Source organism: Bufo gargarizans, chromosome 3 (genome assembly GCF_014858855.1).
Source record: "Bufo gargarizans isolate SCDJY-AF-19 chromosome 3, ASM1485885v1, whole genome shotgun sequence".
NCBI classification, from domain to species: Eukaryota; Metazoa; Chordata; class Amphibia; order Anura; family Bufonidae; genus Bufo; species Bufo gargarizans.
Window position 1 is genome coordinate 32,920,874 of NC_058082.1, and position 23,811 is coordinate 32,944,684.

Below are 23,811 nucleotides of genomic sequence, written 5' to 3' on the forward strand. Positions count from 1 at the left end.
CGGCCTCTTCTTGCACAAATGGATGAGGTGGGGTTTTTTTTTATCGCCATTTCAGGAAAAATAGATTTGTAACTGTAAAGCATAAGGAGATTCAGCTTCGCGGCAAATCAAATTTTTCCTGAAATTTGTACTGAAGTTAATTTGTTTGGCTTCGATTCGCTCAGCAATAATTGAGATGTTGAAGTTGGAGCGGGGGATATAGGGGATGGTTGGAAGTATGGGATTTATTATTTATTTTTGATAGACTTGGATGGGTTACGATTAGTGGGAGTGCACTGACGCACTTTTGTAATTATGAGATAGCATATACAGAATAAAATAAAATATACTTCTATGTGAAATAGTATACATGGCTGTTTGCACAATTCTGTGAGCTGCAAAACTAATTTTGTTGTAAGAAATTACAATGACAATAAAGTCTTATCTATCATGGTATGACATCACAAGACTGCGTGAATGTCATTGTATGACATCACAAGGTAGTATGAAAGTATAGATGTTGACACTTGCAGTCAATTACTATAAGAGAGCCAAAAGTTCCTTGCATCTTTGTCTCAGATTGGACTCTAAGCACCTCATGCACCTGACCGTTGGTCGTCCGTGCCCGTATTGCGGTCCGCAAACAGTGGGTCCGCAATATACAGGCAATGGCCATGTGCACACCGTATCACGGATGCGGACCCATTCACTTGAATGGGTCCGCAGTCTACAAGGATCGGTGGGGAACGGAGGCACAGAACCCCATGGAAGCACTACGGAGTGCTTCCGTGGGGTTTCTCTCTGTGCCTTCACACCTTAAAAAAAATAGAACATGTTCGATTTTTTTGTGGTGCGGACGGATCACGGACCCATTCAAGTTGAAGGGCTCTGGATCCGTCTGCGGCAACCGCACTGATGGTGCCCGTGCCTTGGGGACTGCAAATTGCGGCCCCCAATGCACGGAACAACCGGGTGCATCAGGCCTTATTTTTTTTCCCGTGTCCATTCAGTGTTTTTTTTTTTGCAAAAAAATGGAAATGACTGTGTGCATTCTGTGTCTATATGTCCGCATGGCCGTTCCACAAAAAAACAGAACAGGTCCTATTATTGTCCGCATTATGGACAAGCATAGGACTGTTCTATTAAGGGGCGCCACGGACAATATTCGCGTTTTGTAAATCTGCAATTTGCAGACCGCAAAACCTTCAACGGCCGTGTGCATGAGCCCTTAGGGTTACAGTTGGAGACACGCTGTTGGGAAGGGTCAATGGGAGCAAAATGGACGCAGCACTCTGAAGAGAACCACAATCCTACTGATGCAGAGAATGAAGCGCCATCGTTAGACGGCATATGTTTCCTGCACTTACCATAGATAGCAATAAAGGAAGCGCCCTCTAGTGGCTGCTCATGTGTCTATGCCATGTTAGAGAAAAAAAAAAAACACTAAATGGGGCACTGGGTGGATGGCACAATTATGGTAGGTACTATGTGGTAGACCATTACTAGTATCCTCTTGGGTGCTCTTTGAAGGGACTTTCCAGCAGTTAAATACTAAAAGACCTATCTCCATGGTCATTAATATCACATCAGTGGGGGTCCAACTCCCAGCACCCTCGCCAGTCAGCTGTTTGAAAAGGCTGTACCACGTAGACAAGTAAATCAAGCACAGCGCCATACATTGTATAGTGGTTGTCCTTGGTATTGCAGCTCAATCCCATTCAGTTGAAGAGGACTGAGCTACAGAAAGGTCAAGTGACCGATGGATGTAAGGTCACAGGCCAAGTAAGAGGCCACAAATGAAAATTACTACATGCATGTGCGGCCACTTCATTTCTTCTTCTCTAGAGTGCGAAATAGGGGAGCAAGTAGCCCCCATTCTCTTACTAATGGAACCCCAACCTATGAGACATTTCTTGCTTACATTTTCAACATGTTACTTTGACTGGTCTATAGACCAGCCCCTGGACCAGAAGAGGTTGTGCACCCATGCTCTATTGCAAGAACGTCCCAAGACTAATATCTCATGAAAAAAAACTCATTCCGATTATTCCAATCCCAGCACCAATACGTCCTGCGTCAGGAACCTGCCTGCGGTTGTGTTTTTTGCCTGGTTTGTGGTGGCTACTCACCGAAAGACACATTGTAGGTTTCCATTTCATCCAGATGTTTTTTGGCCAAATTGGAAATACTATCGGCATAGTTCTTAAGCTCCTCTCCGTAATCCAGGACGTTAAAGGGTATAATGGCGGCGTCTGCAAGCTCGTACACAATGCTGCCCCTCACTTGGGCCACTGCAAGCTGATTCTTAAACAATGGGTCATAAAAACGCTCCACCAGCTCGAAAGTCTCATAGACTGTGTGGTACATGGGATAATTGCTGTATTTGTCGGTTTTCTGAAATAGAAATGTTGAACGTCCAGTCGGTCATGTTGCATGTGCACATGTGCTTAATATCCAATTGTACAAATAACCCCCACAATTCCCGAGCCGCACCGGGGCTGGTTTGGAGCACCCAATAGCAATCCGTGATGGTGACCAGCCTCCCTAGCACCACCCGCGGATGTTTTGATCTGCGAGACAGGGAGATGCAGTGGTGGCTGTGCAGGGATCTGAGGGGACGCGGGTGCAGGGGATTGGGTAAGAATCGTCTATAGGAGGGGACTGGGCATTGAGGGGGGGGGATTTGTATTATGGGATAACCCCTTTAATTACATGTAGTGATTTATTCAAATTTCAACAATGGTACAGTTATGAAGAGCAAGGCAAAGTTAAAAATGAGATGCACTGCATAATCAACCGATAAGACAGGTCACTTTCTGCCACAAGATCAGCACACTGCTCTCCTGCTGCTGTCCTTTTCTCAAATCTGATGATATACACATTGCTCTATCCTTGCCAGCTTCATGGCACTGCCTCGCTTACATGTAAACCTGTCATAACTACCTCCAACTCATATGGAAAGGTCACTGCCTCCAATAGGGTCAGCGCACTCCTCCCCTGCTGCTGTCCCTATTCTCAAATACGATGATATACACATTGCTCTATCCTTGCTAACATCATGGCACTGCCTCACTTACATGTAAACCTGTCATAACTACCTCCAACTCATATGGAAAGGTCACTGCCTCCAATAGGGTCAGCGCACTCCTCCCCTGCTGCTGTCATTATTCCAATCACTCAATCATCTACAAGTTGTTCTATTTCTGTTCACACCATTGCGTTGCCTCTACCACACGCAGACCTATCATAACTGCACAGGAATGTATGGGTCAGCGTTTCCCAAAAGATCAGCACACTCCTCTCCTCCTGCTGTTATTATTCCAACCATCCAATCTATCCATGCTAACTTTAGGGCATTGGTTCCATCTTAAAGGAAATCTGTCCCCAGGATAATTGCTATTGAAGTAAAGCCATATGAGGTGTATGATGACGGCAGCAGGAAAAGAGTGTGTCGTAGTGACCTGTCCATTCATAGGGCTAAGTAAGTTATGTCAGATCTACTTAAAGGAAATCTGTCACCAGCATAATCGCTATTCCAGTAAAACCATGGCCTAATAGCACTTCGTACCCTATTTCCAGATGTGCCTTTGTTCCAGCAATAGATATTTTCTATCTTCTGAAAATCCTGTTTATTTGGTATGCAAATGAGCCAGTAAGGTGCCCGAAGGGGCGTCACTCTTGTAGGAAGGTGCCCAGACACGCCTCCTGCCACAATGTGTCCAACCACCCCTCCTACATCACATTCAAGCCATAACTCCGCCCCCCTTTTCCCTGCTCCCAGCATGAGGGCGGGCTTGGGCACCTTCCTACAAGAGTGACACCCTCTGGCCACCATACTGGCTCATTTGCGTACCAAATAAACTGGATTTTCAGAAGAAAGAAAACATCTATTGCTGAAACAAAGGGACATCTGAAAATAAGGTACTAAGTGCTATTAGGCTATGGTTTTACTGGAATTGCGATTATGCTGGTGACAGATTTCCTTTAAGTAGATCTGCCATAACTAACTTAGCCCCATGAATGGACAGGTCACTACGACACACTCTTTTCCTGCTGCCGTCATCATCATACACCTCATATATTGTTCTATCTCTGTTAGTTTCATGGCACCTCCTCTACCACATGTAGACCTATCGGCATTGAGGGCACAAAGAAAGGTGTCAGCTCTAGAAAAAAAAACACTCAAAAACAGTCTCACCCCGTCACTTAGGTAGTCGCTTGAAATTTTTGTTCATGTGTGAAACACCATGAGAGGTTCCACGAGTGGTTGACTAACCTAGAGCGAGGTCTGGAATAATTCATAATTCTGGAGCTGATATGCAATGAAACACACCACTGGTGGACAAGTGTGGTGCCGTTTCTGGAGGAAGGCAGCCATGTTTTTCTATTCCTGAATAACCCCTTTAATATGTAGTGCACTGCATTAGAAAGACCACTGACCACCTACATAGGGACGTACACCATGCATATTCATCCGGATGACAGAATAACCGTATACTCACCGGGTTTTTGGTATAACGAGCTCTTCCAGAAGCAATTCCCAAACGTTGGAAATAAGCCTCAAAGTCACTGCCGGATCCAAGTTTATTTATTCTGCAGAACACAGGAGACAATCAGTATGGTGGCTCAGTGGTCAGCACTGAGATGTGAACCGGTCCAGGGCATCATCATATGGTTCATACTTCATACATTTTTCTAGAGGGTTTTGTTCCATCCCACCAGGACCACAACAGAATTTCTAGGTCTTAAAGGGGTTGTCTGTTCATATAATATATATATATTTTTTTAAAAAGGTTCCTCATAAAATAAGTCATACTTGCCTTACAAATTCCCCGCTGATCCCGTTTCGATGCTTCCTGGTCCAATCAATGGCTGAGCGATCATTGCCTGCTTGTTGACAGGGACCAGGAAGTAGAGACTGGTAGGGGACCTTGACGCATCCGAATGGGAACGGCGGCGAATCGGTGAAGGGAGTATGCAAAGGAGAGTAAGGCACTGGGGAAAAATGTATCAAGACTGGCATTCCCATACATCAGTCTTGATTGCCTGTGCGTCCTTGATTGACAGGCCAGCGTTCGTCTTCTCCTGCCGGCCCTGTGTGCTGGGTAAATCTCGCGCCTGCGCAGTGCCGTTTACCCAGCACACAGGGCCCGGCAGAAGACAAATGCTGGCCTGTCAATCAAGGATGGCAGGGCGTGGAATGAGGTGGGAGAACGAAGCCTCTAGGAGCAGGAGCAACGCTAATTTTCACATTACAAAAGTAATATTTATGCCGTATGGGTAGTAAAATATCAAAATGGCCGATTCGCCGTTTTTTGGGTCACTTCACATCCCACAAAAAAAAGTAATATAAAGTGATCAAAAAAGTCACAAATGGTATTAATGAAAAGTACAGATCGTCACGCAAAAAAACAAGCCCTGGCACAGTTCCGTACACAAAACTACAAAAAAAAGTTACAGGAGGTCACAATATGGTGACAACAAGAAACATACCTGGAGAACAAGTAACAGGTCAGTTTAACCGTATAGGGAACGTAGTAAAAACAAACGCCATAAAACTGTTGTGGAATTGTATTTTTTTTTCCAATTTCACCCGATTTGGAATTTTTTTTCCAGCTCCCCATTACATCGTATGCAATATTAAATGGTGGAATAAGAAAATGCAAAAAAATAAGCCCTCATACAGCTATGTGAATGGAACAATAAAAAAGTTATGGCCTCGGAAAGGCAGGGAGTGAAAAATGAAAATGCAAAAAAAAAAAAAAAAAAAAAACTCCAGGGCTGAAAGGGTTAATACGGGTAATGATAATTAGAGATGAGCGAAGTTTACAAAAACTTTGATTCGGCTGCTTCGCAGGAATTCGCTTTGTGACAAATTATTTAATCACGAAGCGGGCGTCATTGAACCCCCTCAGATGCCACGTTCACCTCTGATCGCGGCATCCGAGATAAAAAATGATGGCTTTCAGGGATTCATTTTTTCAAAATACTCACCTTATGCATTTGAGAGTGAAGAGGCCGCTGCAGCCATCTTGACTGAAGACCTTATGCGGCAAATGCATAAGGGGAATACGAGTTTTATATATTTTTTTTACTGCCATTTCAGGGAAAATTGATTTGTTACCACGAAGCACAAGGAAACTTGGCTTTGCGGAGAATCGCATTTTCCCTGAACTTCTTATCGAAGTCCACTTCTCATACTTTGTTTCGCTCAACACTAATGATGATAATAATCATACCTTGGTAGATCTTTCTTTTGCGGAGAAGGGTTTTTCTGTAGCCAGCTTTCATATAAGGACCGATTATCAAAGCCTTCATCCGGACTAGCAATCTGCAAAGACCAACATGTCAGTATATCCTATATATGTCAGTATATCCTATATATGTCAGTATATCCTATATATGTCACATTACCCCTCATCTCCAATGTACGGCTGCAATTGATGGAATTCTTAATAAAAATGCTTAGAATGGTTTTGTACAACAAGGCATTTATTATAATTATTGTTTATTTTAAAGCGTATCTCATGGCTATGTTGTCAGTACCCAACCTGTCCACAAGGGGCGTGGTTTCAAAATATTCAAACTAAAAAATAAATCAGTTGAAAGGTCCACAGGTTACGGAGACAAGTAAGTTATGGGCTGCATTTCCTGTGGATATATTTATGCAATTTTGTTTTAAATTTGGATTAAAGAGAAAATAAAAATAGAAGGAAAGAAGAGATAATACTGTATTCTGAACTCTATGGTGTAGAGAACCTGCACTGATTCTTCCAATAAATCTTATCTTTTTGCCTAAGTAACCACGGAGGCCCGACAGTGTGAAGAGCGAGATAAAAGTGAAACCTTTCAGGCTCTGGGTTATTTTAAGACATGTGTGCACCATGCCCAGAATGTCAAACAGTTTTTGGTCTAGGACCGCCAATGCGGCCTCAGATATATATCCAGTTTATAAGGCAAATAATGTGATTTTCCAAAAGACCGTGTTACCCTTATCCACCTGCACCTCTTACAAAAAAACCTCTTACAAAAAAAAAATTCCCTAATTTTAACAAATCGTAAACTATATATATATGGCCAATTTCAAATAAATTCCAATGGGAGCTCCCTCTAGTGGTGGCTACAGGTAATCAGAATTTTATCATTTAAAGACGACCTTTCACAGGTCCGGACATTATAATACAACTATTGGATTCTGTGGGACATACTTATGGCATATTACAGAGCTTACTATTTTCGATATGCACTGCTCCGTTTGCCCACTGTGCCCCCCATTCACTTTTCCCGCCTGGTATGTAAATTCATACCATCGGAACAGGGAGGAGGTAACGGTCCTGTTTTTCAATAGGAGTCTCCTTCTCCCTTGCTGTAGAGCGGTCCAATCGCAGCGGAGAGAATCACAGCCAGGGAGGTATGAATCACAGCCATGGTATTCATTTACATACCAGGCGGAAACGGGGGGCACAGCGGGTGAACAGAGCAGCGCACAACGACAATAGTAAGAGCTGTAATATATCATAAGTATGCCCCGCAGAATCCACTAGTTATATTATAATGTCCGGACCCGTTAAAGGTCCTCTTTAACGAGGTCATGTCACCATCCCTGATTTTATTTTTATTTTTTAAAGTAAATACTATAGAATCTCCTATTAGAACTCCATTTTGTGGCACTCCTCTGTTATTCCTCCTGGAAATGTATGAATAAGATGACAAGTGGCCATTGCTGACTGGGGGTGTGTGGTGCTTACAGCATGTTCTAGGCAGCGAGAGTGGATTTATTGTGCCAACCAGCTGGAGAGAGAACATCTTTATTAGGCCTCCTGTCTGATGTACAGCTAATGCTCAGAGCACAAATACTCGGCTGCCTCCTGTGCTGTAATTCTATGTAAAGACGTACTTACTTCTCACGTATAAATCTCATTTTATTTCACCCTCTAGAATTGACTAAGTTTATAACTATAGGAAGGAGCATAAATTGAACATATGGTTCTCTGGGACCCGCACCTACACCGAGAACAGAGCGGGGAGAGTTGCGGCTGGAGGATCCCGGGTTTCCCGGAGTCCGGCCACCACCAAGCGCTGCTCGCATACGCATGCGCGGCCTCCACTCCCATTCATTTTTGGCGGCCCCACTATTTTTGGCAGCCCCACAGAAATGAATGAAGGGCGGATGCGCATGCCCAGTGCGCCCTCCACCACCTTCCTCTGCTCCATTCTCTATGAAGGTGTGGGATGCCAGAGGTGGGACCCACACCTATCCTAGCGATATGCCCCTATTGTCTGTTATGGCAAAACCCCTTTAAGGACCCAGACAATTTTTTGTTTTTGCATTTTCATGTTATTCCTCCTTCCAAGAGCTATAACGTTTAAAGATTTCCATTCCCGTATTACTAAATTACTTACTTTCTGCAGGTTGTATTTTTTTTATGACACCATGTAATTTGCCATAGCTTGCCCTGGAAAACGGGGGGGAAAAAAAAAAATTCTTTTTGTGGGGTAAAATTAAAAAAGAAAATCAAAATTCCATTTTTTTAATTTTTTTTATAGCGTTCACTAGACACTAAAAGTGACACGTCAATCTTATTCTGTGGGTTCAGTACGATTATGTCGATATCAAATTTATATAGTTTCTCTTTTATGTTTTACTACTCTAAAAAGAGAAAAAAAATCTGACAGCCATAACTCTTATCTTTTACTTTTTCGTCTACAGAGCTGCATGAGGGCTCATTTTGTTTGTGGGGCGAGCTGTAGTTTTTATTGGTACCACATACAAATTTTCGGGGGCAACATGACTATAAAACAGCAAATTTTTACGGCATTTACCGCTAACAATATTTTTACAGTCTGGATGTTTTCGGACACAACGGTAGCAATGATGTTTATTTTTTTATTGCTTGTTTATTTGTATGTAAACCTGGGAAATGGAGTGATTTGAATTATTTATATTTTTGTTTTTCATTTAAAAAAATGATATGTTATGTTTACTTTTTTAACAGTACTCTTTACTCCCTTAGGGGACTTGTACATGTGATCTTCTGATCACTTGCACCATAGACTGCAATAGAATACTATTGCAGTCAATGGGATGTTCACAGGCTGCCTGTTAGGCTGTGCCTTGGGTGTGGCTTTACAGGCAGCTGACTATAACAGACCTGGAAGCCTTCACAAGGTGCCAGGCTGTCTTAACAACCGATTAAAGCCTGCGATTTCGCCACAGGGGCCCTGATGGGAGGACTGACAGTGGTAATGATAAGCGCCATCTCCGATCCCGGTCACTGCTGACGGCTGCCTGCTGTATTATACCTTCTGTGTATGTAGCAAGCTTAGCGCGTGAGCCTAATGTATATTACATACAGGTAGGTCATATAGTTTTAAGGCGTTTAATCATCAACCCCTTGAAAACATCCAAGCGATCAAATGAGTGCTGCGGGTCTGGCTGTGTTCAGCCAAACATCTTCCCTGCAGCGGCCACTACTGGTGACGTGTAGTATTACACAATGTCCATTTAGATGAGCATCTGTGTGTTACACGGATGGATGGAGAAGTCTTTTTTAGGCTGCTACACTAGGTGGTCCTTACTGTATGACATCTATATGCCCTAATAGGGGACAAGGATGGGGCTGACTTGCTGAGACAACCCCTTTAAATAAAGAAATGCACTTGAAATGTTACTAAATGCCCTTAAACTATCCAACAAGGTCTGATTTTTATCCCAGCTTTACAATTATGAGAATTACCAGCATTTTCCTGAGATTCCCACCATCGCATACTACAATGAGGCATCTTCCAGCAGAGGAGGACAAGGAAGGATTTCCTTTTACTTACTGAACACAGAAAATTGTAGAGAAATTGCAAAGCTGATGCACTGTAGAGCCAGTCCCTCTAAATGCATATGGACATCACTATATACTGACAGTGGAGCGCTGATGCCACCTAGTGAATGCTATGATTGTTACATGCAAAATGTGCATAACCTGAAGTCATGGCATGCAATGCCTACTGTTCTATGACAATGCTATATTTATTTGCCTTAGGGCTCATGCACACGACCGTTGGTTGTTTTGCAGTCCAAAACACGGATACTGGCCGCGCACATTCTGCATTTTGCAGAACGGAATGGACAGCCCCTAATAGTACAGTCCTAGCCTTGTCTATAATGCGGACAATAATAGGACATGTTCTATTTATTTTTGCGGAATGGCCATACAGACAAGGAATGCACACAGAATAATTTCCGTTTTTTTTTTTGCGGCCCTATTGAACTGAATGATTCCTCATACGGGAAAATGTATGATGCAGAAAAAAAAATACGTTCATGTGCATGAGCCCTATGGGGTGTTTTGGTTCTCAGCTCACCACATGGAAGTAACATGACATAGATCTGTACTACTTAGGAACAACGCAGAGATGAAGGGGACGAGCCTGTCTCAGATATAGGAAGGCCCACTTACCCTGCACTCATCACCTCCAGCTCAGCTGCATAGACTAAATATCTCTAGGTGACATACCTTGACGCCCAAAGTGAGGAAACAGCTCCTGGAGGCTCCAGATGGAACCCTGAACTGCAAGGTGAACAGAGCCCTATAGTGTACATCCATGGTGTTGTCATCCACTAATAGTGATGTCAACGCTACCACTGACATGCTGCCTGTATGAACATACGTAGTTGCCCAGAGCGGGGCACTACCATTTTGTCACCTGGCTATAGGTTCCCAAGTCTAGCAATGTATCCCATCAGTATAAGTATTGCAAGGTCTTCTCATTTAGTGCCTTACTATTGTTATGCAACTGTTCTTACATGTGATGTATCTGGGTTTCCAGCAGTTGGGATATGTTCTGGCAGATTCCTTTAGAAAGAATGGAACTAACCATTACATTATGTCCCAAAGAAACCTGGCAAGGCACTATGAGGGAAGTGTTTTCCCCTCCTGCTGCAGGAGCTTTGGGAAAGCAGCTCATAGAGCATCATACTACTGATATTAATAGGACTTTGAATCTTAGAGGGGGACAACGGGTCCAAGACACCCCACTCTGTTTTAGACAGTAACCAAAACCTGAAGCTAAAAACAGCATTACAGAATAAATAGTCAAGGCCATCTGCTAGAACTGTGCATACTGCTGGAACCAAGAAAGAGAAATATCAAGTACTATTACTGCAAGTCTATTTCAAGTAAAGAAAAGTTAAACTTCACAAAGTCTGAACTTCATTTCATTCCTCGCTCCAACTCAATCTCTGCAACAGAGACTGACCCCCAGGAAGCAACAGTCTGAAGGTAGGAGCACTGCGACACAAACATTAGGCCACAGTATACCACTCGCATCCTACACACAGGGACTACTCCCCTGGGGATCAGCGCGCTGCATTTAGCATCATGAACAGGATATATACTTCTGTGCCTTACTACAGAATGCCCACAACGTCACTAATGACCCTCCTAGAGAATGACTTTCTTATTGTTCTGACCAGTGAAACTGTGCCATCACGTGCACCGACAGAACAGGGGTTAATCGGCCATCTTGGCCAAGTCACGCTTATATTGCCGTCCCGCTCCAAGCGTGGGAAAATATGGATCCGCCAAGACAAGTGCAGGAAAAGAGAGATTGCCCGCCAGGATCCGCCATCTCCCAGATTTGTTTACTGCGCCACAGAAGCATCAGCGATGGTGAGCAGCAGGTCGTGTTAGCCAGATTGGGGTGGAATGTCGTGGGGCAATGAGCCTGAAGTGCTTCCGGTGTGGGGTTTCGCTCTGGTAGATAGGGTAAGCGGGCACAGTACAGAGGCAAAATACAAGTTCTCAACTCAAAACGTCAGTGTTTATTCACACTTGAGGCAATTGCACAAGACAGCATGTAACTTTTCAGTCTTGGTGTTAATTCACACACAATGGAATATTCATATAACCCAAGTCACCTTGCTGGCAGTTCTGCCTCAAGTAGCCAACAGCACGCTTTAGGGGGCCTGCTTCCCCAGCGTGCGGATCTCAGCCCTCCAGCATGGCACAAAGCCTCAGATCCCAAAAACAGAGACATCTCTGCTGAGCCCATCTGCCTATTTAAGGACAGCCAGGTGCTGCCAAAACCCAGACCGGCACTTAAACTCTGGTCCGGTATTTGGCCTCACCTGGCTGGAAACCAGCCCAGCCGCACATGCTGGGAGGAAAATACCTGCCTTGCCAGACACAACCCCTCACTGTGTCACACAGGCTATAAGGGAGATACAGGCGTGTCTGCAGAAGAAAGCACCTGGAGAACCAGAGAGATTTCCCGCACCAGAGTTGGTGGCTACATTTTCCACTTTGCCACTTCGATAAATGCCCTCATCTCATTGCTCTCATGGACTGCCTCTATGGACTCTAACGCACAAAATGGTCATTTTATCCTGTGGTAGTTTAGAAAGCCTAGGTATTGTACTGTATGATTTGTATATGCCCTTAACCTTTTTTTCTCCACAGATTTGGGAGGGGAAAGAGCCAGTGTGACTCTGCGAACATGTGCTGTAGATACACAGGTGTGATCTGTGTACATCGTCCTATAGCCTGGATACAAGATGGGGGACGGCCTCTGGCCTGGATACAAGATGGGGGACGGCCTCTGGCCTGGATACAAGATGGGGGACGGCCTCTGGCCTGGATACAAGATGGGGGACGGCCTCTGGCCTGGATACAAGATGGGGGACGGCATACAAGTTCTGTATGATATCCTGCTGCACATTTTCCCACAGATGTTCCTAGTTTAGCCTGTAGATCCTGCACACCCGTAGGTTGCTGAAGCTGGTGTCCCAGCTGGTCCTATAAATGCTGAGCAAGTGTTGTAATCTGGAGGAGACATTCCTGGGAATCCCTTGCTGTATGTGGATTATTCTGCTGAAAAATGCCGGTTGGAAGCCCTGCCATGAGAGGAACACATGTGGCGGCGGATATTCTTGGACATCACTGAGCTGTTAATGTCCCTCATATCACTACCAGGGGTGAACGTATGTCATATGTGATGGTCCCCAGATCAGTTCGCTTCCACAGCAAAGGTAGAATTGAAGCGCTCACCATGCAGCCTCCATGCTTTAATCCAAACGCCATTAGATCCCAAAGAAAACCTGGGTTCGTCGATGAAGACAATATGGTTCCAGTCCATAGCAGTTCAGGTTTCTCGTTCACTAAACCACTGCAAACGAAGGTGGCGGTGGCTGGCTGTTAATGGCAGGACATGTTATGGGCACCACGACACTAAATCTCCTTCTGCTAAAGTACCTGCCTGGAAGTGATCCGGGCAGAGACGGGTGTGTAATGAAGTAGCCACCTGTGTCTGGATGGTGGACAACAAAACTGTGGGAGCTGCTCGTTCTTGTTGACAGATCAAAAGATCCCCTCTGCTGTTGATCTCTCTGGCCATCCGGAGCCTGTTTGCTGTGTGTGCGCCCTAGAGTAACCACTGCTCCCAACACCTCCTAACAGCTAGGTCAGAACGGCCTAGGTGGTGGTCAGTCTGTCAAAACGACCATCCTGCTGCTCTTAGTCCAACAAAGCGCTCCCTCTCAAAGTCTGTCAACTGTCTTTGAGTGCGTCGCAGAGGCATGTCTCACCAAGAGATACACTACCCAAAAGTAGCCTCTGAGAGTCTTTTGATAGGGTAGCAGGGAAAGCCTTTTTATGCCCTCTTGTGGCAAGACCTGATGCTCAATCAGACCACACCTGTAATCAGTTACATATCAGCCTTAAGACATAACTGCATGCCATGTTTTACAGCAATCCGACATTTTCATCTGGGTGCAGTATTTTATTGTTGGGGTGTATAGTGACACAGTGAGAGGTTTTGTCTGGGAAAACAGGTATTTTCCTCCCAGCAGGTGCTGCTAAGCTGATTTACAGCCAGGTGAGGTCAAATACCGGACCGGATTTTAAGTGCCGGTCCAGGTTTTGGCAGCACCTGGCTGTCCTTAAATAGGCAGATGGGCTCAGAAGTGAGGTCTCTGTGTTGGGATCTGGGAGCCTTGTGTCTGGATGAAGGCTTGCTACCTGTTTGGCGTGAAAAAAGGTTGGTGCTGCTATGAGCAAGGACTCTTTGAAGCAGAATTGCCACATGGTGTGAATTACCACCAACACCGCAAGGTGACTTTTTGCTTGCTTATGACGGCTTGTTTTGTCGCTTGCCTAAAGTGTGAATAAAACACTGAACTGTTTGATCCAAAGAACTTGTTATTGCCTCTATACTGCGTCCGCTAATCCCGTCTACCAGAGCGAGTCCCCACAGTGTGTATATACACACACACAGTATCTTTGTATATGTGTGTGTAGCTCCATACAAGGCCCTCTCAGAAATAAAGGGTCACAGTGCAATTGTAACTCGTTATACTCAGTCGATTTCCTGCAGTAGCTTCATCTTCCTGTAGGTGGCAGTATACACTATAAACAAGGCACAGGCCAGAGGAAAGAGCCAGATATAATAGAATAGTATTCAGTACAAACATGAAGTGGTAAAACTTGTTTGCCTCACAATCTGTAGTCTCTCCAGCAGTGACAGAGCAGATCCTGCATATTGTCTTCCATTTCAAACCTTTGCAGAAACCTTCCCCTAAATCAGGCATGTCCAAACTGTGGCCCTCCAGCTGTTGCAAAACTACAACTTCCAGCATGCCCTAATAGCTGTAAGCTATCCAGGCATGCTGGGAGTTGTAGTTTTGCAACAGCTGGAGGGCCGCAGTTTGGACATGCCTGCCCTAGATGAACCATTCACAGCCAATTTTCACATATTTCAAAAAACGTTGTTAGTCATAGTAATAGGTCATACAGGATTCCAAAAACAGGGCTGTTTTTTTTTTTTCCCAGGACTTGCACCACACCTTTCCTGGACTGTGCCAGGTACTGCAGCTCAGCATAGCTGAAGTTAATGTGACCAAGCTGCAATATCACAAGGTGTGGCGGGTAAAAAAAACTCCAAATGGGGTGGAATGGGAAAAAAAACGCAACTCTGTCACAGTTTTCTGTAACCCCCATACAAGTGAATGGGAGTTTTGTAAACGTCCCTGGGCAGGCGGGGGGGCCCCCCCGATTTAGAGAAAGGTGTGGGTCTCAGAGCTGGGAACCACATTTTTAAAACATTTATGGAATATCATGTGAATATAGAAATACCCCCATTATAACGATCTGACCGACGTGTGGAAGTTAAAGAACTATTTTGGAGGGCGATTTTGATATTAATTTCCACTGATGGATACAAGCTACATCTTCGGTGGCCCACTGGATCACTGCTAAAGGGGTTAATGTTGTGATGCATTGCTAAAGGGGTTAATATTGTGATTCACTGCAAAAGGGTTAATTCTCAGGTCTATTACTTTAAACTGTCTACTGCGATGCTGACTGAACTATGCACTGTGTGTCCCAAAGGCTATGTATAGGTAGAAATAGTTAAACTGGCAGTTCTGGGCTGCAGTAGGCTGGTCCTGCCGCCTGGTTAGACAGTCTGATAGTGAGCAAGCTAGAGAAAAGACCTGTTTGGTGTTTGCTGCAGCCAAGTAGGGTTAAAGATTTTTATCCAGGAAAACGCCATTCCTAAGAATGGAAAGCTTCCAGGAAAGCAACTCTACTAAGGATTAACCTGTGAGAGAAGGAAGCATTGAATTATTATAGAAGGCAATGGACAATAAAGGCCATGATTGGACTGCGTCAACAAAAGTAACGAACGTTTATGGCTTTGGACTTTGCTGCATGTGGTTAGGGTTAATTGCTTCTGGCACCCGCCACAATTTGGATACGGATTGGCAATCCGATTTATGACTGCACCTATTGCTAGTACCTACAGTGAGGCTAAGGGAGGACCATCATTACATCCACCACCTATATACAGCCCTTTGGATAAACCTGCAGTGTTGTATACCTCAGAACTGTACCTACTGCATGTATTTGTACTACAACCCCATCATCTACGCATAAAGAGAGACTTTATTTATTATAAGCAAGTGGGCCTGGTCATTGCCTCCACCATTTGCTGTCCCTCTTCACCTGTTCTCCTGCCTTGCACCCTGCTACCCGTTTGTCAAGGTCCCCCCAGCCACCAACAGGTGGGAGATTACAGAGTCCAGGCTGTGCCCTGAGGGAAAGAACAGTTGCACCCCTCCACTTCCCCCAAGCACTGCACATGCGTCGCAGGGAGTGTCGAAGCCAGGACTAGCCACTGTAAGCACTACAACCACCCTTGTTGCCCCTGTCACCATCCCCCCGCTCCAGCAACCACCACGCCTCCCTTGTGGGCCGGCGTGCCGCACAACTGGAACATCCCTCTAAGACTCACCTGTTTGGTCACATTATACACAAGTCTGTATAACAACGGGGTGCAATCAACTCTTAACGTGTAGTTGCCTGAAAATCAAAATATATTAAATTAAATGTGAGAAACATTGTGATAAATAGGCCGAGCGCATACATGTCCGGCCTACACGGGAGTTCTAAAGGAAGCGCAGGAGCCATTGCTGCCAACAGTGCAGGGAGTGTCCCTCAAATTTTGACTTTTCTGGGCCAAAAATAAAAAGGCTCCACCCATTAGTCAGACGTGGGGCGTTCCCGGAAAGAGCTTTAATCCCCCCACATTTTTCAACAAGAATGTTGGTAATTATGACAGGAACCTCTAGAAAGGGTTAATGCCGTGGTTACAGCAAACGGACGCCCCTTGCTCGGGAACACCCAGATTTATCAAAACTGTCTACAGGGCCTACAGCCACCAATCTGAGCTCAGCTTTCATTTCTTAAACTGCAATGGGAAAATGAAAGCTGCGCTGTGATTGGTTGCAGACAGTGTTCCATTTAGACAGCTGTAAAGGAAAGTTCACACTGCATTTTGGCATTGACGGCCAGGCAGAAATTTTGCCAAAATCTGTGCTTTCTACTTCCCCTTCATTTCAATGGGAGGCAGCACTGATTATAGCGGAGCGGCATAGTAAAGCCATGGCCACGTTGTGAACAAATGTGTCCCTTCTTGGGGCAGTCGCGGGTTTAAACCATCACTCTGTGATCTAGCTGCCGGCAGGATTTCAGCGAAATTCCGTCATAAAAAACTCTGTTCCCCGCTCCTCTGAACCCTGCTAGGCCTGCAGCACTTATAGTTTACATGACTACTGCAGCCAATCACTGGCCTCAGCAGTCACATATAATTCATGCGATCACTGAGACCAGTAATTGGCTGCAGAGGTCTGCGTCCCCTTCATTTGGATGAGAAACAGCGCTGAGGAACGCGGAGCAGCGGTGTAAAGCCACGGCCACGATGTCAACGGACATGTCCCTTCTTAGGGCAGTTGCGGGTTTAAACCACCACTCTGATCTTCAGAATGGGAGGCAGAAAGGAGGCAATATAATCACTTAAGACCTGACCAGCCATGGGCGCTCCTGCTCAGCAGGCTGGATGTGACAAACATTGTAGATAGTCCTAGGGTAGAAGTAAAGAGTAATTACCTTCGATCGCAGAATCGGAATTGATATAGGCCACGCCTCTTTCTTGAAGAATTTTAGCATTGTCCTGCAGATGAAATAAACACACGTGAACAAGAATATAAAAGGGATGGCGAGACGGGAACCATATATGCGCAATAATTCTCTTTTTTCAGTTAAAAAGAAATTACTTTTGGCGCAACCTAATAAAATATACAAAAAGTCCTACAAAAGGTCTTCTTAGCGCCACCTACATGTGGCTATCCTGTAAGGCAGGTATCAGCAACCTCCGGCACTCCAGCGGTGGTAAAACTTCAACTCCCAGCATACTCCATTCAGTACTATGGGAGTTCTGACAACAGTCAAGGAAGTGTGCATGCTGGGAGTGATAGTTTCACCACGGAGGCTGCAGATCCCTGCTGTACGGCAATGTACCTGTGGAATAGCGTGTCCAAGGATTCACATAGACAATTAAAGGGCTATTCCACTTTCACACATAGCTGCCAGCAGTCCCTAATTTGCAACGACTGTCCCTAATTTTCTGAGACAGTTATGGGTGGGTCTTTTATAAACCCCACCCATAAAAAGGATGGTGCCATATGGTTTGGGGCCTTCCTGGGGATACATGTCCCTAATTTATCAACTGCAACATGGTTGGCAAGTATAAGGAGAACTGGGGTCCAGTGATTCCAGTTCACTGTAGTTGCTTTCCCCACTGAACTTGGTTCTTTCTGTAAGGGGTTCTCAACCTGTGGCTTTCCAGCTGTTAATAAACTACAACTCCCAGCATGCACTAATAGCTGTAGGCTGTCCAGGCATGCTGGGAGTTGTAGTTTTGCAACACCTGGAGGGCCGCAGGTTGGGCATCCCTGCCATAGACTGGTAACAGCCACCACCTCTATGCTGAGCTCAAGCATCCATTGTGAATAGGTCAATGGTAGAAGAACGGGTTCCTGTGACTGATACGGCGGGGTCCCAGAAGTAAGACCCCCATCTATCAAGCATTTATTGCCGTCACGGACTTCCCACGACAGGTGGCAGGAGATCAGCGAGACTGGAAACACGTGGATTGATCTGACATGTTTTCTGTTTGGATCAAATGACGTCTGTGTTGTTTGTGGTGGGTGCCACACCTTCTTTCCCCAGGTGTGGCTATTAGAAACATAGAATGTGTTGGCAGATAAGAACCATTTGGCCCATCTAGTCTGCCCAATTAGGGTCATTTAACATTCTCTATTTATAGTTGCTTCTCCCACAATGCTGTGCGGTTTATAGCTTCTGTTTGGACCTTTGGATTGTTTGTGTTTGGATCTCGGCTGAGTTCCTGGTGCTTCCATTGCTCCTTTGAAGTTAAGTCTTTCCTTTCCCTTTTGCATTTTGTTTGGGTTCTGTGTGTTGCATTTCCCTATTGTTTGTATTAGGCCTGAAGGAGACTCCAGTTCGTGCTTCCTTTTCGAGGAACAGGTGGTCTCGTCCCTGCCATTAGTACCAGGGTCCTATATGGCTAGATAGGACTCTAGGTATTCCTGCGTACGAACTCGCCTACCTCTGGGGTCTGTTCATACTGGTAGTCAGTCAGGATTTTGGTTAGGGTTTTCACTAGGAGGTGTCCATTTTCCTTCCCTAGTTCTCAGGCTTGATTCCCCGTTTCCCCCTTCCCTCCTATGCTCGGTGTGGTGTTTCCCTCCCACACCGAAGCGTGACAATTGCACATCCTATGAACACCCCTGTAATGAATACGAACTTCACCAAAGCCCCAACAAGAGAAGATTCGGAGGAAGTTCGGCGATTGACGTACAGGGTAACCTCCTACAGCCACCGCTTTAGTGAGTCTGATGGGGTATTTTACCCAGAAAGCATTGCATGAAAGTCTTTTTTACGTTTTGCTGGATCTCCACAAGTTGAACCGATATCCATGTGATGAATTGAGAGGGTCAACCTGTGAAGGTGGTGGGGCTTTCAGCACCCATAGTGGATTTTTTTTTTCTTTGGATGTTTTTTACCTGTTTATGTCTGTATACTAATTTGAAGAAGTGCCAGGATAATCAGCGAGGAGTGCAGGAGAACCCTTGAGTCTCGTCTGAATATTCCTACTTGCGGAGTCTCATACCATGACAACTGTCCACAGGCCAAGATCAGGGTGGTACTATTGTGTGTATCACATACTAAACATCTCTGCAGACGCTCCGCCGCGGTGAGGGCTCCTCCACAAAAAAAATAAGGAACCAGCTTATTGCCATGTGGGGACCTGTATATTGTCTTGGTGCAGAAACACTCCCTGTGTTACGCCTAGTATAAGGTCCAAAGGGTGGGGTATGACATGTATCTACGTTAAGGTGCTCAATCTCCTCAGGCCCTGCACTATGCATAACACGGTGCCATCAGTTTCGCCTCCAGTGCCCCTTTCATTAGGTGCAAGCACAAGAAATTAAAGCGGTACTGTGATTATGTACACTTGTCACACTACACTACACTACACACTATCCACAGGACTCCCACCAATCACGAGGGGCCCTCCGAAATGAAAGACTATGGGAGTACAGTGCTCTGCTTTTACCAGCAATCCTATGAAGATGAAAGCAGCGGCAGTGCTCATGCTCGACATGCCGCTCCATTCATTTCAGGGGGTCACACGGGGTATGGTGCCCCCATTCTCGTGAAAAGTCTGATTGGCTGCAAGTTCTAGTCCTGCTGACTCAGGTCACTATATACCACCCCCAGCAATCCTATTTAAAAACCAGGCTCCCATTTATGAAGCACAAGTGCGGCAGTTACCTGATAATCATCAGTCACCTGATAATTCTACTGTCCTCGCTGTAATAGAAATCAGCACTTCCTGCTGAGCCTGTGATAGGTTTGTGTTTATACATAGCAGCCAATCAGAGGAAGCCAAGCTGCAGGAGGAGGTACAGAGCAGCAGCCTGAACCAATGATGCTGCAGGGGGTGTGTCTGAGACTACCTCAGGCTCCCTGTAGTCTCTGCAGCTAAACTGTAGTCACAGATCACAGCTTTGTCCTAATAGAGCTGAGTAAAAACGTAGCCAAACAATAAAATCTGAGCAAGATGCAGGTAATCGTCCCCTGTAGACGCTAAATGACGTAACTTTTAAGCTCTTAAAAGGGTTTTCCAAGACTTTAGATAACAGTATCTGGTTGGTAGGGTCTGACACCCGGGACACACGCCGATCAGCTATTTGAGAAGGCACCAGTGGTCCTGTGAGCGTCGTGTTCTTCTCCGTGCTTACCAACAGGGGCTGAGCTGCACCTAGGCCATATGAACCTGTTGTCATTTGGTCTAGGAAAAGCAGAGTGAAGGCCGCAGCGCTACTGCCTTCCCAAACGGCTGATCGGTGGGGCTCCTGTTATGGGTGTCGGGTGTCCCGAGGATAGGTCATCAGTTCTAAAGTTTCAGAAAACCCCTTTAAATATTTTATTCTTTTGCTGAGCCATAGAAACTGAAGTTACACACATACTTGTGTGAAGAGTGGCTGTGCCCACTTCCCTATGCCAATGTGCCTGGTGTCTCCTCATGTAGCAGAGCTGTCTTTAGTCCAACTCTGGCCCCAGGCCTAGGGTGCAACTGCTCCCTCTGTACCCCCCCCCCCCCCCCCCCCCCCCATAGCTACGACCCTGTCCATGGAACTGGAGCTTTTGGCACCAAAGACTAAATTCTCTCACCTCAGCCCATTCTGTAGATCCCAACAGCCCGAATTCTTCTGCATCCCAGCTGGCGAAGATGATTGTTCTTCTGGGCCTCCAGCCTGATAATAATAACGGTGTTAGTAATTATTCACTCCTCACATGAAGGTGTAATCAACACAATGTCAAACAATGGTCTTGATAGAGATTTGGACTACATTCTTTGGTTCAGCTAAGAAAGATCCCACGTACTTTAGCTCTCAGACAACACCTTATCTTCTCCAGAGCAAAAAGGTTCCATCCTACCGAAGAGAACACGACTCCTTGCTACGTCAAATATGCTGTTCTGCTGTTAGTGAAAACGCCATTACAAGATGGCGCCTATAGCTAGATATTTACATAGTTCACATACCACAGTTAGTAAAACAATGCACAATGGGCAGATACCAAGTGTCATCTCTTTTCATATTTTCGCCGATGTAACAATGCCACATGCCTCAGGGGGAATGCCCCTCTGATGACTTTACAAAACTGCTGTACTTCCTGTAAGAAACAAAAATTTGCTTTGACCCCAGTGTGCGTGTCTCAATTTTTTTATTCCGTGCACGTAAAACCCTTGGGTTACTATTAATTTGGAGCAGTAGAGCAAATGTAATCAGCCCGATTGAGGGCATCTTTATCAGTTGGCGCCCAATACGCGGGGCTCAGGAAAAGAAACGTCGCTAGCCGAAGTTTTGGGGTTCCCAGAGCTGGGTGGACCACGCTTGAGGAGGAGGACTGCAGCGTCAGAGACAAGGTGAGAACATTTTGGTTATCTCATCTGCCTCTTACCTCTCCACTGTGCTGTGACGATCTGTTCTGCTATTGACGTTATGTAGTAGCAACTTCGGTTGATGTAAAATCCTGAGTTCCTAGAATCCGAAAAGTTTGAGTTTGCTCTACTGTGTGTGTTTGTCTGTGTGGTTTGTGTCAGGCACCTTCACAGTTAACAGTTAAGCAAAGCAAGAGATTTCCCCTGGCGGGGAAGGGGGGGGGGGCTACAGTTGATTTATGCTGGACCTGGACTGGGGCATCTTTACAGATCTTGCCCTAGGAGGTGGCAGATGGAGTAGCCCAGGGGGACTACGGTAAATATCTGCTGGACCTGGACTGGGGCATCTTAAGGCCCCTTTCACACGGGCGAGTATCCCGCACGGATGCGATGTGCGAGTTGAACGCTTTGCACCCGCACTGAATCCGGACCCATTCATTTTTATGGGGCTGTTCACATGAGCGGTGATTTTCACGCATCACTTGTGCGTTGCGTGAAAATCGCAGCATGCTATATATTCTGAGTTTTTCACGTAACGCAGGCCCCATAGAAATGAATGGGGTTGCGTGAAAATCGCAAGCGTCCGCAAGCAAGTGCGGATGCGGTGCGATTTTCGCGCACGGTTGCTAGGAGACGATCGGGATGGAGACCCGATCATTATTATTTTCCCTTATAACATGGTTATAAGGGAAAATAATAGCATTCTGAATACGGAATGCATAGTAAAATAGCGCTGGAGGGGTTAAAAATTTTTTTTTTATTTACCTCACCTTAATCCACTTGATCGCGCAGCCGGCATCTCCTTCTGTCTTCATCTTAGCTGTGTGCAGTAACAGGACCTGTGGAGACGTCACTCCGGTCATCACATGATCCATCACCATGGTAAAAGATCATGTGATGGATCATGTGATGACCGGAGTGACGTCACCACAGGTCATGTTACTGCACACAGCTAAGATGTAGACAGAAGAGATGCCGGCTGCGCGATCAAGTGGATTAAGGCGAGTTAAATTTTATTTTATTTTATTTTTTTAACCCCTCCAGCGCTATTGTACTATGCATTCTGTATTCAGAATGCTATTATTTTCCCTTATAACCATGTTATATGGGAAAATAATACAATCTACAGAACACCGATCCCAAGCCCGAACTTCTGTGAAGAAGTTCGGGTTTGGGTACCAAACATGCCGATTTTTCTCACGCGAGTGCAAAACGCATTACAATGTTTTGCACTCGCGCGGGAAAAAATTGTGCGTGTTCCCGCAACACACCCACACATTTTCCTGCAATTCCCGTGTGAAAGAGGCCTAAGTGATCTCCCCTTAGGAGGCGGCAGACCTGCAGGATCTGGACTGGGGCATCTTAATTGATCTCCCCTTAGGAGGCGGCAGTGGATTAGTCCCAGCTGGCAGCCCAGACGTGGGAGCCAGAGTGTATATACTGCGTAGGGGTGAGCTTTGCTTGGGAGCGTGAAGTTGAAGGTGCCAGCTTCTGTCTTGGTTGTGTGTGTGAAGTGAGTGAGTAAATCCATGGGAATCTTAACCCTAGGAGTACTAGTACGGTGGCATCCTGATTTAGGGAGGAAGCTCAGAGGAAGCTAGTCTGGGAAAGATTCAGAAAGACACATCGATTTGCCACGAGGTCAGTACCAGAGCCCAGGGTGAAATATAGCAGTGAGTGCAGGTGCCATAAAGAGGTTCTACCACTGAGAATACTTATCCCCTATTCACAGGTTAGGGAATATATGTGAACGCTGTGGGTCCACCCACTTGGACCATCAGCGATCATGAAAACAGAGGGAAGCGGTGGTGTGCATGCATGTCCACAGCTCCATTAACTTCAATGGGACTGACGCGTACAACACTCTGTGCGATTTCCGTCAGTCCCAAGTGAACGGGGCAGCAATCACATTTCTGCACCACCACTCCATTCTCATAGAAGACTCTGGGTCTTCAGTTTTGGCTACTGCTG

At 45.5% G+C, this 23,811-nt stretch overlaps 1 protein-coding gene across 1 annotated transcript in view; it reads right to left on the reverse strand.

The window, feature by feature from the left end:
- The window catches only part of LOC122932638 (N-acetylated-alpha-linked acidic dipeptidase 2-like), a 67,999-nt gene that overhangs the window by 4,685 nt on the left and 39,503 nt on the right, over positions 1–23,811 (reverse strand). The window contains exons 12-17 of the mRNA XM_044287163.1: positions 21,069–21,151; positions 17,415–17,478; positions 16,261–16,328; positions 6,219–6,310; positions 4,482–4,572; positions 2,109–2,373 (exon numbers count right to left, since the gene is read on the reverse strand). Coding sequence (XP_044143098.1) covers positions 2,109–2,373; positions 4,482–4,572; positions 6,219–6,310; positions 16,261–16,328; positions 17,415–17,478; positions 21,069–21,151 — 663 coding nt within the window. The remainder of the gene's footprint in view (positions 1–2,108; positions 2,374–4,481; positions 4,573–6,218; positions 6,311–16,260; positions 16,329–17,414; positions 17,479–21,068; positions 21,152–23,811) is intronic.